Source organism: Erinaceus europaeus, chromosome 12 (assembly GCF_950295315.1).
Source record: "Erinaceus europaeus chromosome 12, mEriEur2.1, whole genome shotgun sequence".
NCBI classification, from domain to species: Eukaryota; Metazoa; Chordata; class Mammalia; order Eulipotyphla; family Erinaceidae; genus Erinaceus; species Erinaceus europaeus.
Genome location: NC_080173.1, coordinates 68,629,759 through 68,649,183, shown reverse-complemented (window position 1 = coordinate 68,649,183; position 19,425 = coordinate 68,629,759). Strand labels below are relative to the sequence as shown.

Sequence of the window (19,425 nt, the reverse complement as noted above, 5' to 3'; positions counted from 1 at the left end):
TTAATCGGGACAAGCACAGGAATGCCAAAGGTATGGGAAAATGAAAGTGGAAGCCCCCCACAGCCCCCTGTGACTCCCCTATACCCTTTCATTCCCACATGCTGATTTTCCCATATCAGAATTCATCGCAATTATTAGGAAGGGCTGGACTGAGGTTGGGGCTCCTCTTTTAGAAGGTATTATAATAAATAACTAATTTTTTTATAGCTAAAGGGCTTCTTTTTAAACTTATAAAGAGTTTATAGTGTATTTCTGAGAAATAGTTAAGATAAAGTAAGTGGAAGCATTTATCCAGATGAATGAGGACATAACTAGTAGTTTCTTCTGTGCACACAGGGAATCAACAGTTAAGAACTGCCTATGACATTTTGGGGGTATTTGACTTCTGTGAACAATGAATTCAGGTCCTATAATCAAGAATTCTCTATTCTGAAAAGTAATCATTTATTAAAATGCCTAATCAGAGCTTAAAATATTGTTTTTTATATTAATTTTTCAAACGAGAAATAAGACCATCAAGTTGATTATTCTCCTATTTAATTGAATTAACTTTTAACATGTATGAGATTAAAATTTTGTTGAGGGGGAGTTGGGCAGTAGCACAGCGGGTTAAGCAAATGTGGTGCAAAGCAGAAGGTCCAGTGTAAGGATCCTGGTTCGAGGACCCGGCTCCCCACCTGCAGGGGAGTCACTTCACGGGTGGTGAAGCAGGTCTGCAGGTGTCTTTCTCTCCCCACTTCTGTCTTCCCTTCCTCTCTCCATTTCTCTGTGTCCTGTCTAACAATGAAGACATCAATAACAACAATAATAACTACAACAACAATAATAAACAACAAAGGCAAAAAAAGAGAAAATAAGTTTTTTTTTAAAATCTAAAACATATTAAACAATTTTTTATTGGAAAGGAAATAAATTTAATAGCCTGGCTCCTGAACTATGTTGCACATATATAATCAGACGTATGTGATAAGTAAGTTACATCAAAATCCAATCAAGAAATCATTCTCAGAAACAACTATAGTCAAAATATTTCTTTGAAAGTTGATGCTAATGTAGTTAAGTAATATCCCAGAGGAATCAGTGGAAATGGAGAAATAGAAGAAAATAGATTGAGAAATCTTGATAATTTTATTTTGTTTTAGCAATTAAGATAGTAGGTTTTTTTTTTTTTTTAATGAGAATAGTTGGGTTTTTAAGCCCTGCTCATTTGCGATAATGAAGGTAGCCTTTAGGATTCTGGAAAGGACACCTTAAACTCAAGGACCTATGTGATTGCTTTTATTGCCTTTGTGTTTATTAAGTCTCTTGCACTTGACGTTTTGTTTCCCTTCTTAAATACACCCCGTTGATTTAGTCTATCCAGAAATCTGCAATGTAAAGAACTAAGATCTTCAGAAATACTTTGGAAAATGTTAACCACTATGTCATTGATGTCAGGAAACCAAGTAGAATGCAGTTATTCACCAGTCACTGCCTTTAGATAGAAATCTGGAGACAGTGGAGAAGTATGAGGAGCTTAAAGAGAACCCTAGGGCTTTAGAGGGAAATTGATAGGTATGGTTTGAATATGAAGGTCCCTGAATAAATAGTATGGCTGTTAGATGCTGATTAGTGTTAAAGTAGATATGCTAGAATTGGCCTTTGAGTTTGGAAGAGCATTGGCCTAGGCTCCTAAGCATTAATTAGATTTCTTTTTTCATTGGTTGGGAAATAATACTGAATTTGTAAAGTTGTTCTTCATGTTGATAGTGAACTATTGGATCGTCAGAAATGTCCTGATATATTTTCCTCTATTTTTATTTTCTTATTATTACTATTGTTTTACTTATTTATTTACCAGAGTACTGCTCAGCTATGGCTTACGGTGTTTCAGGGGATTGAACCTTGGACTTTGGAGCCTTAGGCTTGAGAGTGACTTTGCATAGCCATTATGCTATGTACCCCCACTCTATTTTTTTTTCTTTAAAATATTTTATGTATTCACCAGTATGTCCCTGAATCTTATGAATCAATGAACCTCTCCAGAGCCCTACTCTACTATGGAAAGATAGAAACAGACTTGGGGTCTAGATTAACCTGCCAGTGTCCATATCCAATACAGAAGCAGTTAGAGAAGCTAGACCTTCCACCTTCTGCACCCCATAAAGAATTTTGGTCCAGGGGCCAGGTGGTGGTATACTTTCTTAAACGCACATACTACAGTGTGCAAGGTGCAGGGTTTAAGCCCTTCACCCCTACAAATGATCAAGTACAGCTGCAGGAGTCTCTTTCTCTCCCTCTCTATCTCCCCCTCTCCTCTCAATTTCTTTTTATATCTAATAATAAATAAAAATTTTAAAAGAAGTATTTTAAAATGAATTTCCTTATTCCCAGAGAGGGGAATAAATGTTACTGGAAAATGACTAGATGGCTCTGAAACCCAATTCCATCAGGAGCCTAAGAGAGAAGAGGGGAAAATGGGGAGGCATTCAGAAGTAGTAACAGGTGTAGGTGTTACTTAGAAAGAAAGAAGGGGCTGGGGAGGAGTGGCTCACATGATTAAGCACACACATCACCATGAACAACCTGGATTATTGCTGGGGCTGGTACCCTTCTTGGCTCCAGTATTCCCAGTGGCCTTTTGTTGATAGAGAAGGAGGGGGAAGGAAGGAAGGAAGACCAAAGGCTTGAAATTGGTTTCCCGTGCATGATAATTTGTATACTCTACTGGATGAGCCACCACTTGTCCCCTGTACCCCAACTTTCTCAACCACTTGTTACTGGGCATTTGGGTTGTTTCCAAGTTTGGGATATTACAAATAATCTTGCTATGAACAGTATTGAAAAATGTAAAGTTCTCAAATAGCTTAATCTTTTTTTAGTTTTTTTTTTATTTATTGATTCATGAGAAATGATAGGAGAGAGAGAAAGAACCAGATATCACTCTGGTACATGTGCTGCCAGGGATTGAACTCAGGACCTCATGCTTGAGAGTCCAATGCCTTATCCACTGCACCACCTCCTGGACCACAAATAGCTTAATCTTATTAAAAATATTTTACATATACAAAGGTCCTCTTATTTCTGAATCTGTGTCATATCCTAGAGTATCTATAGTTTTAAAAGATTTTGTCTCCCTGATACCCTAGTATTTCTGGACTTATACTTAATACAAATATGGATTAGCAGAATCTCATAAGTCCTCTCCAGGGATCATTGTCAAGTTCAAGTGACTTTATTGGTCACTTGGTAATTTTTTGCATGTTGAGAATAGTAAGGCTTATGTATGAATTAGATTTGCTTTGAAGAACTGGGTAGAAAAGAGCTATGGTATTTTGATGTTAGGCCCTTTCGAAATTAAAAACTGTTGGTTACACAGGGGCAAGGGCAGCTAGTATTGAACTCTAGCCAGGGATCTACAGTAGCCAGAAAGCTTTGGTAGGAGCTGTACAAATCCAGGGCTCACTATCATGGTGCTGCTACGTGTTCCTCTGCTGGTGGTAACTTGCCATTCATGAAAGATGCTTAGCCTCTTGTCATGTCATCTGATGTGTGCTTGCCCTGTAGTTAGTGTAGTGTGAAAAAGAGGAAGCTTTCTGGGAGTGTTAGAGATGAATCCCTTGATCTCTCTGGCTTCTTGGTAATCCACTGTGATGTATGCAGCCTCCTCTGTTCTACACTGTGAAATCCCTATATTATTGAATAGAAGAGAGAATGAGCACGTGAGGGGGCAAAGAGAGGAGGAAGGTTACCAAGTTAGCTTCAAGCAAACAGGCTGTTGTGGAATGAAACACCTATACTGTTACATAGTCAGCTCTTGGACTTCTTTAGAATCTGAACAAAATAAATTGATGTTCAGAGAGAGTAGAGATTCCTAGAGAGTATGTCTTTTATTAGTCAGTAATTCATTTGCCAGTGAAGAGTTTAAGCATTTTCAGAGCTTCATTAGTTCATCACCACAGTCCCTAAAAGGCTGACTACCAAAATACCTACTGCTGCCTTAATCATGACTCTTTTTACATGGAGACTATTCTGAGCTGACAATATTCACTAACATTTTTCGGGGTGTCTCTCTCCTTCTCCGGCAGGGTGTCCTCCAGGGGAAAGGTAACGGGCTGGTTCTTTCTCGCTCACGACAGGGGTGACACGAAGTAAAAGACACCAGGGGACTCTTAGCGTGAATCTAGAATCTGAGTCCTTAGAGTCCCAGAATCCTAGAGTCCGTTTATTAGCAAAATTGACATGAGTTAAATAGAAAAGCAATGGAGGTAATTATTGTTGCAATATGACAGAAATTACAGGTTTCTTAACAGTCAGCATGCCCCTAAAGTAGGGGGCTGGTATGACAGGAATTGATGAGATACAAAACAGTTATTTTCCATAACACAAGCAACTTAATTATCCAAAGGTATTTGAGAGAAGCATAGGGGTTAAACCCGTAGGGTGAGACAGAGAAGATGGATATCAAAAGGCCATATAGTTTGGCATTTCTCTTGTCTGGGGTCTGAGGTATGTGATGAAGTGTGTGATAAGGTGTGTTCTTCTGTGATCAGAAGGTGACTTTGAATGAGTGAATCTGTAGCCATGTGGCCTGCAGTTAATGGAGGGAAGTACTGGGGGTATTTGTGGGCCTGAGAGTCAAGAAGGAAAGAACCAAGTCTGAGTTTCCCCCCTTATGCTCACCTCGGTTGAGAGAGACTTACCAAGAGGTTATCTTCTCAGACCTCCATCCAAAGATGGGGGTGGTTCTCCCTAAGCTCTATCAGGCTCACACATGTTCCCAACAAACATTAAGGAGACTTGTTGCCATGTACATTCCTTGGCCCATCTAATTAAATCAAGTTCCCAGAATGAATCTTGTATAAATGCTTAACTTTACTACGTAAACAGGAAGTTTTTGAAGAAAACAAGCTTTTTCCCTGACCTAGTTTCTTCATATTAATATAAGTTTATACAATAGCCTTGAATGCAAAAAGCCTTTTAAATTTCTATAGCCATATAAATTCTCTATTTGGGTTTTTTTTGTTTGTTTTGTTTTGTTTTTTAACGAGAGTACTGCTCAGCTCTAGTGGTGCAGGGGATTGAACCTGGGACTTTGGATGCTATCTACCCCTGCCCAATACTTGAGTTCTTACATGTCATCTTTACATAGTGGCAATGCTAATTTGTCTTTATTGGTCCAATTTTACTGTATGGGGGGCTAAGCAAGCATGGCATCATCTACTTTTAAAAAGGATATTATAAAGACTATTTTTGGGCATTTTTTCCTTCTTTTTTTTTTTAAACATTATTTATTTTATTTATTAGACAGAAATTAAGAGGGTAAAGAGGACAGATGGGGTGAGAGGAGTGAGAGACAGACCTCTGCAACACTGCTTCACTATGAAACCTGTGGGTGGGGACTAAGGGTTTGAACCCGGGTCCTAGTGCATGGTAACACATGCACTTAACCTGGTGTGCTATGGCTCGGCCCACAGGGTATTTTCTTAACCTTTTTCACCCAGGCAAAATATTCAGTCCCAAAACTGGTCAGATTCTAAATCAGATTTGCTTCCTTTAAATTCTATTATTTATTTAATTTTTTTGCCATCAGTGTTATCTCTGGGATTTGGTGCTTGCACAATGACTCCACTGTTGCTAGCAATCATTTGTTTGCATATATATATATATATATATATATATATATATATATATATATATATATAGTTACAGGTGAGAGACATAGGGGGAGAGAGAGAGAGAGAGAGAGAGAGAGAAAGGACTGCTTAACTACTAGTGAAGCTTCCCTATTACATGTCAGGACCAGGAGTTGAACTGACTCATTTTTAAGAGTTCGTGACACTTTTAGATCCTATTATAGCTGTGAATCAGCTAGGAGTTAGTTGTAGTTTTTCAGATTTTATGTGAGTGACTCCCACTTTAAAATGAAATATTTGGGATTATTTAAACCTCAAGGAGATATCTATCTCCACTAACAAAAGGAGTTGCCATTGGTTAATAGTTCCTTTTTTTTTAATATTGATATGTTAATTGTATCTCAATAAAGCTGGAAAAAATTCTTTTTGCTAGTGGATCAACTATTAGTTTTTCAGAAGGTTCGGTTTGGGTTTTTGTTTTAATTACAGTCTATATAATTAGTTCTCAGCATGTTGAAGTAAAAGAGAATTGCACCAGCAAGCTTCCAATTTCTTCATCTCATTAGGTTTTTAACACAATTATTAGTATCATAATCAGCTATGATGTTTTCTGTTGCAGGTTTTCACATTCTCTGATTTGCAGGGTGTCTTGATTGGCTAATTTAGGCAAATTATTTTGATTGTCTTGATGATGGTTGGCTGATTAGAACACAGCAGGGTATAATTTCTTCCTGAGAAATGTTGCATTCTTTTGTTTTTTGGTACTATAATGCTAAGAGGGTTTTTCTTTGTGTACTTTCAATTATGATATTTGCCCATAACACTAGTCGAGTGCCTGGAAAACAATTACATTAGTGATGGGGAGAGCATGAGTGCTGTTTAAAAAACTGACAGTGTGAGGTTGAGGTAGGATAAAGGTATCCACCAAAATTATGAGATCAGACTTTGGGGTCTATTTTGTGTATATGTTTTGTGTTTTCTGTGATTTTTGAATGCCATAGACTTTATAACTCCCAGAATTATTTGTTAAGTCTACCTTTCCACTCCACAAAAGTTCTTGCCATCTCCTATTGTGTGTGAAAGCTTCATGCTTAACTAGAGGACCTTCAGGTGGAACTAAGAATTGATTCAGAAGATTTTTTTTTCTTTGTAAACATTTATTTATTTCTTATTGGATAGAGATAGTCTAAAGTTTGTTTATAGCAACTCATGACACTTTTTTTTTTTTACTGACACATTTTTCTTAGCTGACCTTAAAAAAAAAAAGTATTTTTTTCTTATTTGTAGCAAAGATATTGTTTGCTATATTTGCCTTTTGGTCACTATAGTTTTCTTCCTTTTAAGTCTTTAAAATAGATTTATTTATTTGAGAGTGACTAGAGTATTGCATGTATGGTAATATTTAGAATTGAACTATAGGTTTTTAAAAATGGTATAGTTGTTAGATAGGACAGAGTGAAATGGAGAGATGAGGGGAAGACAGGAGGAGAGGACGATAGATACCTGCAGACTTGCTTCACCACCTGTGAAGCGACTCCCCTGCAGGTGGGGAGCTGGAGCCTCGAACCGGGATCCTTATACCGGTCTTTGCGCTTTGTGCCACGTGCACTTAACCCGCTGCGCTACCACTGGACTCCTTATTTATTTATTTATTTATTTATTTATTTATTTATTTATTTATTTATTACCAGAGCACTGCTTAGCTCTGGCTTATGGTGGTGCAGGGGATTGAACCTGAGACTTGGGAGCCTCAGGCATGAGAATCTCTTAGCATAACCACTATGCTATCTACCCCCACTTCCTAGTTGTTACTTTTTATGGGGAAATTATTTGATCCTAAGACAGTACAAATGAATAACTGACATTCTGAGTAATTACTTTGGTTAATTAATAGATATGACAGAATAGAAAATTGTTACTTATAAGATTTTATTATTGCTCTCCTTCAGAAAATTTTATTGCTTATCCTTCCTTCCCTCCCTCCTTCTTTTCCTGTCTTCTTCCTTTCCTTCTTCCCTCCCTCCCTTCTGTCTTTTTCCTGCTGACTTGTGTTACTTTTTGCTAATGTTCTGAAAGTCGTATTTCTTGAGAATGAACCAAAACGACACCTAATGAAAACATGCGTGTGAAAGCTACTTGTAATTCAGTTTAACATTTCCTGCTTAATCTGGGATTTTCCCTCATATTCTTTGCTATCATTTAGGGGAATAAATTAGGACAAAAAAAAATCATCAGTAACAGATTAGTATAAATGTATAAATATTTTTTAAGAATGGACAAAGTCTTACTAAGAAACTTGTCAAATGTGGCCTTATGGTTAAAATGTTTAGAAAAATATTAAGTATTTATTAACTGAATATATTTTAGTTAAGGGGAGTTGTGCTACTGATGGTCTTTCAGAACTTCTTAACAAATTCAACAACCACAGTTTTGAGCATAAAGAGAGTATGTGGGTGTGTGTTTTCTTTATGGTCTGAGGTTCCTTTTATGTTTTTCTCACCAAGGAGAAGTTCTTTAAACAAGGCATTTGAATTGTAACAAGAACAGATCGTATTATTGCCTTATATTTGAGAGTTGGAATGGTTGAGATGAAAAGGCATGGGCTTTGCCACTGGAGAGCTAAGTTCATGTTCCGTCTCCATCATGGAGATATCATTTGAATGTTTCCTCAGCTGTGAAATGGAGCTATAGTATCACTTTAAGTAGTTGTTGAGAGAAATACCTGAAGAGTGCCTGCTACCTAGAGGCTTTCAGGGGAGTTTTGTTTGTTTTATTCTCATGGTCCCGAAAGCGCATTGAGGGATATTTAGACGGCTAGTTCTGGTTTCTGTGCTTTGTACCAGTGTTTGATTATATTACACTCATAATGAAGATGCCTAATGAAACCTCCTATAGAGGCAAATAGTAATGACTTGATTCCAACACTGCCAGTAGAGCATCCTATCCAAGAAACAGGGGTATTTGGTGTTAATAAGTTAAATTTCAGAAACTAATGGACTTTGCTAATTGAATTCATCTTTGTTAATTAATAAGGTTCTAGTAAATTGGTTGCATTCTGGTGTAATGCCCTGCAGAAGAGCAGTAAGACCTAATGATTGCATGTTCAGTATCTCTACCCTACCCTTTCCTGTACGTTTACTTGTAGTGACTGAAGTAACATTTTGCATTTTTATTTGTCTAAATATATTATTGTTTAAACTCTTGAAATTATCACCTGAGAGAGAATTTAACAGAAACCTGGACTGGGGATTCTATGCTGTCTGGCTGGTTTACATTTTAAGAGTTTCTTAAGGGGAAACATGGGAAATCAGTCCAGTAACTCCTGTTGTGACCGTTACACTGTAAGAGTTTACTTCCCAGGTTGTTCCAAAAGAAGTGTTCAATAATATTTTTTTGAATGTGGTAGATGAAAAAAAATTAAGTTGGTCACCTACCCGCCCCCTGTGGGGGGGAGTGCAGTGAATGCAGGTGTAGGTAGTTATTAAAGTTAGTGTAATACATCAATTCTATGGTGGTTCTCATTTGATAGTGGGGTCAAAGTGATGGCTACCAAGAGGATCATTTTTGTTCCCCAGGCTAAGCTTAAGTAAAGAGCAAGTTTTCTAGGAAACTCTTCTAGATGCTTAACTGCTTCTATACAGTGTGTTTTTACCCCCAAAGAGTCTTATCTGTGGAGGACTGATGCATTTTCTAATCTTTTTAAACACAGAGAGAATTCCCTAAATTTTTCACATTCCGAGCAAGAGATAAGGTAAGTATCAATTCATTCTATGTTTTATTTATTTTTAAACATAAGTTCTTGATATTCGCCTTTCTCTAATTGAACATGTGAATTCCTTTGCGTTGCATGTTTCTTAGGACTCAAAAAGAAAGACTTCCTTTTGAAAATGATTTGTTTAAGAGGCAATCAATATATTCCCTCCCCAAAGAAACTGATAATTTCCAAAATAATTGTGCTCTAGGATAATAATAATGGCATGATATGAAAAGTCTACTACATTAATGTTTTTGGCATCTGCAGATAGTTCATTTATACTAAGTCTTATGTGCATGTGTTTTTAAATTTGAAAAATAAATTTTCCTTACTAAAAATAGTTTTCATTGCACATGAAAAGAGAGCTTATTTTTTATTTTATTTGCCTCCAGGGATATTGCTGGGACTCAGTGCCTGCACTACAAAAATCCGCTGCTCCTGACAACCACTTTTTTTTTTTAATTGATTAGGACAGAGAAATTGGGGGGGGGTTACAGAGGGAGAAAGACAGACACCCGCAGACCTGCTTTACCACTTGTGAGGTTCCCCCTTGTAGGTGGGGAGCTGGGGGCTTGAACCAGGTTCTACATGTGGTTCCTTGATCTTCGTACTATGTGAGCTTAATCCAGTGCACCACCGCCTGATCCCCTGAAAAGAGAGCATTTTATATGAGACAGATACAAGCCAGAGCACTATCTGGATTATGTGATGCCAGGGATTAAGCCAGGAACTTCAGGCACCAGTGCTCAACCAGCTGAGCTCCTTTCTCATGCACTAAAATACAAAATTTCTAACTGTTTTTTTAGGTTACTAGCTTGTATTTTTTACTATCTCTTCCTTGACACAGTTAGACTGAAGAAAATAAGCTTTAGTTTCAGCAGTACCTACAGAAAATATATTGGGCTGTAGGAAAAGTCATGATGCATTTTTGAATACAAAAACAGAAAAATATGCCATGACTTTTCCAACAACCCATTATCATTGAAGCCTTTTAAATAATATGCAACTAGTGGCCAGGTGGTGGCGCACCTGGCTGAATGCACACAGTGCGCAAGGACCTGGATTCGAACCCACCAATCCCCACATGCAGGGGGAATGCTTTGCAAGTGGTGAAGCAGGGCTGCAGGTATCTCTCTGTGTCTTCTCTATCTCCCCCTTCACTCTTAATTTCTGGCTGTCTCTATGTAATAAATGAATAAAGATAAAACAAAATTTTAATATATGTATAAACTTGCGTGTGCACATATGTTTATACTCAAGAATCTCTTATTTGAAAAACTTAATGTTTATTTGGCAAGTATTTACTATGTGCTTTTTACTGTATCACAAATGATGACTATAAGTTAGGGACTCTACCCATAAACATTTTATTTTATTTTATTTTATTTCTTTTTTTTTTCCTCCTCCAGGGTTATTGCTGGGCTCGGTGCCTGCACCATGAATCCACCGCTCCTGGAGGCCATTTTTTCCCCCCTTTTGTTGCCCTTGTTGTAGCTTCTTTGTGGTTATTATTACTGCCCTTGTTGACGCAATTCGTTGTTGGATAGGACAGAGAGAAATGGAGAGAGGAGGGGAAGACAGAGAAGGGGAGAGAAAGATAGACACCTGCAGACCTGCTTCACCGCTTGTGAAGCGACTCCCCTGCAGGTGGGGAGCCGGGGGCTCGAACCGGGATCCTTACGCCGGTCCCTGCGCTTTGCGCCACATGCGCTTAACCCACTGCGCCACTGCCCGACCCCCCATAAACATTTTAGATTAATTAATCAACCCTAACACATTACTATGTAGACTAGACAGTAATGTGAAGAAGTCTGTGGTTGGTCTTTAAAAACTTATTAGGGGTAGTTGGGCAGTAGCGCAACGGGTTAAACGCACATGGCACAAAGCACAAGGACCAGCATAAGGATCCCAGATCTGCCCCCAACTCCTCACTTGCAGGGGAGTCGCTTCCCAGGCTGTGAAGCAGGTATGCAGGTGTCTATCTTTCCTCCTCACTGTCTCCCCTCCTCTCTCCATTTCTTTCTGTCCTATCCTACAACAATAAAACAACATAGGCAACAAAAGGGAATAAATAAATAAATAAATATTTTAAAAAATTAATTAGAAGAGAGGCACAATCACTCTCTTGGATAGCACGATGCTTTGCCAGTGTACAATCTATTATTGGACACATCCCCTACTGCACAGAAGGAAACTTTGATGTGGTTTCCATCCCTCTCTGCCTCTCAGCTTGTATCTGGGGGGGCAAATCGTACCAGAGCAGTGAAATCTCAGAGATGAGGATAAGTAAATAAATACACATTATGTGTATATCCCTGGTGTTCTGAGGGAATTGATGCTTTTGTTTGTAATGGAGAGCATGATCGCTTGTAAAAAAACACAAGGGATGAAAGTTTGGCAAGTAAAAGGTTACAATAATGCTTAATTTACATAATGTATAGTATTATTCCTTGCACATTGTTCATTGGCTATTTTCAGTTGCCCTCAGTACCTTGTAACTTTTGTTTTCATTTACAAGAATCTCTTTTACATACACCTTCGTAATATAATTTTGTAGCTCCTTCTTGTTATTTATCTTTTTTCTCCAATTCTTGTACTTAGTTTGAAGAGGACCGCATCTATCGTCACCTGGAGCCTGCCCTAGCTTTCCAGTTAGAGTTGAACCGAATGAGAAATTTTGACCTTACTGCCATTCCATGTGCTAATCATAAGATGCACCTATATCTTGGGGCAGCAAAGGTGGAAGTGGGCACAGAAGTGACAGACTACAGGTTCTTTGTTCGTGCGATCATCAGACATTCTGACCTTGTCACCAAGGTGAGTACATGAGTTTAAATGGAAAGTTACCTGAAGGTTAGGGACACAAAGGAATAGGTGCGGTTCAAAATCAGGTTTTCATTTTTTGAACCCAGGCTCTTGTCTTTCATCCCACTCCAATATCCAACAGAAGAGTGAGAGTCATTTCTTTCACAGAAGTATATATTCCCTGTAATAAAGGGCTTTATTTTTTAAATTTGATTTTTCTTAGTAGTGGAAGCATGACAGCACACATATGAGATGCTAACAGAAAAATCACAGGGAGAGTTAGGTGATGATAAAGTATAAGAAGAAAAGTGACCCCATTTTAAAGCTGTCTAGAGATATATAGCAAGGTACTTCCTAGTGTGTTAGTTATTATTGCATCCCACAGACATAACCTTTCTTTAACTTTTCCTTTCAACATAGATTCCCTTTCTAAACTATTCTGTTTAGAAATATAATTCCATTGAGTCTATAGCTGTGGAGATGCCCAGCATCTCCACCTATTGGAAAGAAATAATGCACTGAACATAGGAATGGCAGGGACCCTTTAGCCGACCCTTGCCTGCTCCTGCTGCCTGTGGTTATTATGCTGACACTGGGGAGAAAGGTAAACAATATGTGTGACAGATATTCTCTGATTCATGAGACAACATTGTTTAAATAATTATAACAGGCGTTTGTTTATTGCCGCTTAATTCATTTTTAAAAAAAATATTTTATTTATTTATTCCTTTGGTGCCCTTGTTACTTTATTGTTGTAGTCATTATTGATGTCATCATTGTTTGATAGGACAGAGAAAAATGGAGAAAGGAGGGGGAGACGGGGAGAGAAAGATAGACACCTGCAGACCTGCTTCACTGCTTGTGAAGTGACTCCCCCACAGGTGGGGAGCTGTAGGCTCGTACTGGGATCCTTCTGCCGGTCCTTGCAGTTTATGCCACGTGTGCTTAACCCACTGCGCTACCGCCCGACTCCTGTTTTATTTTTTTAAATATTTTTTAGTTTTATGAGAGAGAGAACTGGAGAGAATCTTATCATTGCTCCAGCATGTGCAATGCTACCGCCCGACTCCTGTTTTATTTTTTTTTAATATTTTTTAGTTTTATGAGAGAGAGGACTGGAGAGAATCATATCATTGCTCCAGCATGTGCAATGCTGGAGGTAGATCCCAGAGCCTCAAACATGCATATCCCATGCTCTACCATTGAGCCAGTTCCTCACTATCTATTGCCTAAACACACATGAATGTAACCGCACCCGGCTAGCTCAGTCAGTAGAACATGAGACTCTTAAAACACAGGAATGTTGACAGTGGTTTTCTCCCTATAGGAAGTTTTTATTTTATTTTTTAATTTTTTAATTTTTTTTAACAGAGCACTGTTCAGCTCTGTCTTATGGTGGTGTGGGAGTATTAAACCTGGGATTTCGGAGCCTCCGACATGAAAGTCTCTTTGTATAACCATTATGCTATCTATCCCCACTAGGAAGCTTCTTTTGAATATCTGCAAAATGAAGGGGAACGGCTGCTTCTGGAAGCTATGGATGAATTGGAGGTTGCTTTTAACAATACAAATGTCCGCACTGACTGCAACCACATCTTCCTCAACTTTGTGCCCACTGTCATCATGGACCCATCAAAGGTATATTTTTCCTTAGCTTCTCTCCCAGCAATTCCAAGTACAATTAGAGAGGCTCCCTTGCCTTTGTTCTCACTTGGAACTTGGAAAAGGTAGTTTAGTAAGCTGAACCAAAATAGATAGGTCCCCCCCCCCTTCCTCCACTGGTAACTGTTGTATATTATTTATGTTAATAATGGTCTTGCTTTGTATAATTCCCTGGATTTCTCATCTGGAATAATTAATTTTTATAGGACATTTTATCAGAATAACTACTACTTGCCACTAAATCATAGTTACCTGGTAACTCTAGGGAGGTAGTACTGCTTCCCAAATTATCTAACATTTCTATTTAATATTTTCCACATGGAGAGAATTGGATTGATAAGTTTGAAGTGTATTATGTTAGCCTTGAGAGGCTATTCTAAAATGCATTCCACATAACATAAGAAAGGAAAACAAGATGATTCTGTTCTTGACCTTTTATTCCAGGTGTAATAACAAAAAAAGTTTGTCCTGTTTCTGCTTTCTCTAACCTTTTGTGTTATGATATTGTGAAATTTACATGGTAGAACCAATGTCTGCCTTTCTCAATATCAGTTGTTAACATGAGAGTTTATCTTTCATACTTTCAGTAACTAAGAGCTGAGAAATTGTTTTCTCCTTTTTTGAATATTGTACTTATTCATGTATTTATTAAATAGGAGAGAGAAACTGAGAGGGGAGGGTGAGAGAGACCTGCAGCACTGCTTCACTTTCTGTGAACCTCCCCCTGGAGGTGAGGACTCAGAGTCTGAGCCCATGTCCTAGTGCATTGTAATATGTGTGTTCAGCTGGGGATGCCATTGTCAGGCCCTATTCTTCTTTTATTTATTTATTTATTTTCCCTTTTGTTGTCCTTTTTTATTGTTGTTGTAGTTATTTTTTGCTGTTATTGATGTTGTCGTTGTTAGATAGGACAGAGACAAATTGGAGAGAGGAGGGGAAGACAGAGAAGCAGAGAGAAAGAAAGACACCTGCAGACCTGCTTTACCGCCTATGAAGCGACTCCCCTGCAGGTGGGGGTCCGGGGCCTCAAACTGGGATTCTTACACTGGTCCTTGGGCCAAGTGTGCTTGACCCACTGCACTGCCGCCCAACCCCTGCCAGACCCTATTTTCTGTCCCCCCCCCCCTTCTGTCAAGGAAGCCAAAGTGAGGGATACTCATGAATATCCAGCTCCATCATGTAGCTTAAGCAAAAGTTCTTCTCAGCATTCATTTATTTACTTATTTATCAGAGCACTACTCAACTCAGGCTTCTGATGGTGCATGGCATTAAACCTGGGACCTTGGACCTAGGAGCCATTGGCAGAGAGTCTATACAGCCATTATGCTATCTCCCCACCCTTCCTTAGCATTCTGGAACTGATGAATTTGGAAGATTTAGAACCTGGTCAAGACCTGTCTCTATTTCTGTTATATTTACTGATGCATAGATAGTTACATATTTTAAATAGACTTACCATTTTTCAATTAATTTTTTTAATATTTGTCTAACCATATACTTCTACAATTAATTTTAAGTTTTATTAGGGAAGTTATAGTGTACAAAGAAGCTCTGGTGATAATTGTATGTTGATTTAAGGTTCTTTAAGTCACATGAGTACATTTTTTTCCTTTTTTTTTGTTTTTAAGTCATCAAGGGATTGCACTTGACATAAAGCTGAGAGAAACTGAGGAACTCGTATCCCTCATCTACTTAAATCCCAGTTGGATTTGGTATTGTCCAAGCTTCAATGCTCTGTTTGTAGAGAACATTCCAGCACCACCTACAAATTGCTTCTTTTTAATTTGTACAATTTAGCAAGAAGCGTAGATTATAAAGTTTAATAATTGTATGGTAAAAAGCTCTGGTGGTAATTGTATGTTGATTTAAGGTTCTTTAAGTGCAATGAAACATAGTTACCGTGCATATAAATGCTGCTTACTAGCTATTTTTGCTAGAAATGTTATTTTTTTTTTTTTTTTGCCTCCAAGGTTATTGCTGGGGCTCTGTGCCTGCACCATGAATCCACTGCTCCTGGAGGCCCCCCCCCCCCATTTGTTGCCCTTGTTGTTATAGCCTTGTTGTGGTTATTGTTGTTGTTGATGTCATTCGTTGTTGGATAGGACAGAGAGAAATCGAGAGGGGGGAGAGAAAGACACCTGCAGACTTGTTTCACTGCCTGTGAAGCGATTCCGCTACAGGTAGGGAGCTAGGGGCTTGAACTGGGGTCCTTATACGGGTCCTTGTGCTTTGCGCCACATGTACTTAATCCGCTGTGCTACCGCCTGACCCCAGAAATGTCATTCTTATTCAGGACTTACTCTTAAATCTGATGTTTTGTGACTTTAGATATTGCAGATTTTTGATGTAAAATATGGTTATATTTGGGCAAGGGGAAGGGAGGAGATGCATGAGTGTGGGTCTTGTGAACCTGAGCAAAACCACTCAAATGTTAGGCCAGTATGAAATTATCTTTGATTTGTTTAAGCAAGAGTATAGTTGTTGAGAATGTGTCATGCACATCTCAGAAATCTTTTCCCCATTTCTCCATTCCAAAGATGGGAAGACCTGAAACAGGGTCTAGTTACAAGGTACTTAAGTTTTGTACTTGGTGATGTGTCTGTGTCAGATTGAGGAATCTGTGCGGAGCATGGTAATGCGCTATGGAAGTCGGCTGTGGAAATTACGCGTCCTCCAGGCAGAATTGAAAATCAACATTCGCTTGACACCAACTGGAAAAGCAATTCCCATTCGCCTCTTCCTGACAAACGAGTCCGGCTATTACTTGGACATCAGCCTGTATAAGGAAGTGACTGACTCTAGGACAGCACAGGTATGATAGTCAAGCAACCTTCTCTGAGTTTTGATTTGTTCCTACAGATAAGCCACTTGTACTTCTCGTAGAAGACCCACACTTCTATTTAAGTGGTTGCATTAGTTTTGGAAACCTTATTTGCCTTATGAAGTGTGCCTGTGTGTCCAGTCACGGATATTATAAACTCTTAACTTTTTGTCACATATTGGTGAACCCACATGCCAAATGAACCTAATTCCAGGTATAATCTTGCTGTTTTGGGCATTGGAGCTCCTTCAGCAATCTAGTCATCTCTGGTGTTTTCCATCCTGTTTTCAGTCTGGTTAGTCTACTCATTGACAACTAAAAGAATTTTTGAAAGATGTTACCATTTCTGTGTGTGTGTGTTGAGGAATTAACGGTTTACAGTTGACAATAAAATACAGTATTTTTCACATGTGTAACATTTCCCAGTTTTCCACATAATTGTTCAACCCCGTCTAGGTCCTCTTCTGTCATCATGTTTCATGACAAACGCTAGAAGAAGAATGACCTGAACCCTACCCCCACCCCCTACCCCAGAGTCTTTTAATTTGATGCAGGACACCAACTCCACTCCATCACTCTTATCTCAAAGGGCGAAAATTAGCATTCATACTTTGAGCTATATCAAACACTGAGTTTATCATATTTATCCATTATGTCATTCCATTTATGTACATTATTTCTTCTTCAGAGTAATCAGAGTATTTTTTTTTAACTGTAACAGAGCAAAGTAGTAAACTTTAATCCTTTTCCAGGTAGATAAATAGGTGAAATTGGAAAGTGATTTTTAGTAGCCCCAGTCTGTAATCATAGTGAATTCTCAGTCTATTTTACCACCTTAGTTTCTTGGTATTTGTACCATTTTATTATGATTTACATGGATTCACCATTGTCATTTTTCCCCCCTTCTTTTTAGAAACTGGGATGGCATTTTATATCTTTGGGGTGAAATTGGAAAGTACAGTTCTTCTGGTTAAAGGATGAATCTTGCTGTGTATACAAGAAGGTTTTGATATGCTTCATGCACTGAGGAGGGAGGGAGGGAGAGAGAGAGAGAGAGAAAGAATAGGGAGAGATGATAGAGAGAGAGATTGAGAGAGAGAGAGGCAGAGGCCAGAGCACACTTTGGCACATACAGTGCCAGGGATTTAACAAACACTTTCAGACCTTAGAGTCTGATGTTCTATATGTCACGCTGTTTCCACTGGTGTTTATTTTACTTTTAATTTGTGTTTGTATTGCTGGGACCTTGTACATGTACAGTTCCACCGTTCCCTGGTGAACTTTTTTTTCCTATTCTTCTAATTTCAGATATATGGGGGAAAGTGTGGGGAGAGGAAGGGGAGAAACACACAGTGCTACCCCATCTGTGGAGCTTTTCTTGGTTCCATGGTACTCCCATGTGGTACCAGAGTTTAAAGTCTGGGCCCTCAAACAAGGTGAGGCACATACACTTTCAAGTGAACTGTCTCCAGACCTCTTTGTCCTTTGAAATCTGGAAACGGAGTTAAGAAAAGATGCAATGCCAGTAACTAGAGGACCAGTTTTCAAATATGAGTTTAAATATTTGTTGGAGCAATCTTTCATTTTGTGCTTGGAATCTCAGTTAAATGGCTAGAGAAATCTGTCATAAGAAGTGAACAGTTAAGGTATTGAAAGAACATGTACCAGTAACATCAGGGTGAGAGAGGAAAAGAGTGCTCAATAATTTTTGCTGTATTTGATGTTTTTCAGGACATCCTTAAAGACATTTTCAGTCAAAGCTTTCCATGGGCAAGGATGTTTTTAATTAACTTTTACAATTGCTTCAAGGCAGTTCTAGTCTTGTAAAAAATAAGGCGGCCTGTTGAGAGTTAATGTTTTTGATAAAAAGTTTGTTCTTCATAAGTACTAGGTTTTTTGGTTTTTTTCTTTTATTAGAAAATTCTTAGATTTCTCTCATGCTGGTCAGTGTGTGTGTGTGTGTGTGTGTGTGTGTGTGTGTGTGTGTGTGTGTGTGTGTGTGTGTAAGGGAATGAAAAGCACCGTAAGTAAACTTAGTAAGTATCTGAGTGAATGAGGCAACTTTAGCCTGAGGGGGTTTCTTTTTACCATGTATCCTGCATACCTAGGAAGCTCCAGAGGAAGAGGTCTTCCTTAGACTCTTCAGTTGAGAGAGTTCAAGAACCATTGATTGCTGCATGTGATGTAACTTGAGAGCTCATGGGTTGAGGAGGGAATTGACAAAAGGCCAGTCTCTGCCATGGTGCTGATGTTGCTCCTAGTGAATACCTGATACTCCTGATACTCCTGCCAACTTGTTTTTTCCCCATCTTTACTCTTGAACTACAATATGAATTTAAAATAGTACAGAACTCTGTGTATCATTCTTTCCTCTGTCCATTAATTTAACATATTTTGATACTTTGTTTTTGTTAGACATTATGGATATACAGATAACAAGTCATTTCTACTCAAGAAATTTGTCATAGAAAAAGACTAGTTTCTCTGTGCAATGACTAGGACACATAAAATAAGTACAAGTTTCTAAGGCAACAGACTAGCTGAAATCAGGAACCCTTCCCCCATCATTACTAGGGCTTCACGTTCTCAGACTTTACTCATGCACATTGCAAACCAACACGCTACCCAAGTGAGCTGTTTTGCTGATCTGATTTTTTTTTTATTCTTCTACAAGAAGCCCTTTATTTTTTTTTCCTTTTTCTTTCTCTCCCTCTTTTTTTTTTATTTCTTTATTGGGGAATTAATGTTTTACATTCAACAGTAAATAC

General features: G+C 38.4%; 1 protein-coding gene across 8 annotated transcripts in view; it reads left to right on the top strand.

Moving 5' to 3' along the window:
* Window positions 1-19,425, top strand: part of LOC103108101 (acetyl-CoA carboxylase 1) — a 338,374-nt gene that overhangs the window by 239,148 nt on the left and 79,801 nt on the right. For all 8 annotated transcript variants that reach the window (XM_060203908.1, XM_060203911.1, XM_060203907.1 and 5 more), the window contains 4 exons: window positions 9,325-9,366; window positions 11,971-12,186; window positions 13,657-13,812; window positions 16,445-16,648. In XM_060203908.1, coding sequence (XP_060059891.1) covers window positions 9,325-9,366; window positions 11,971-12,186; window positions 13,657-13,812; window positions 16,445-16,648 — 618 coding nt within the window. The remainder of the gene's footprint in view (window positions 1-9,324; window positions 9,367-11,970; window positions 12,187-13,656; window positions 13,813-16,444; window positions 16,649-19,425) is intronic.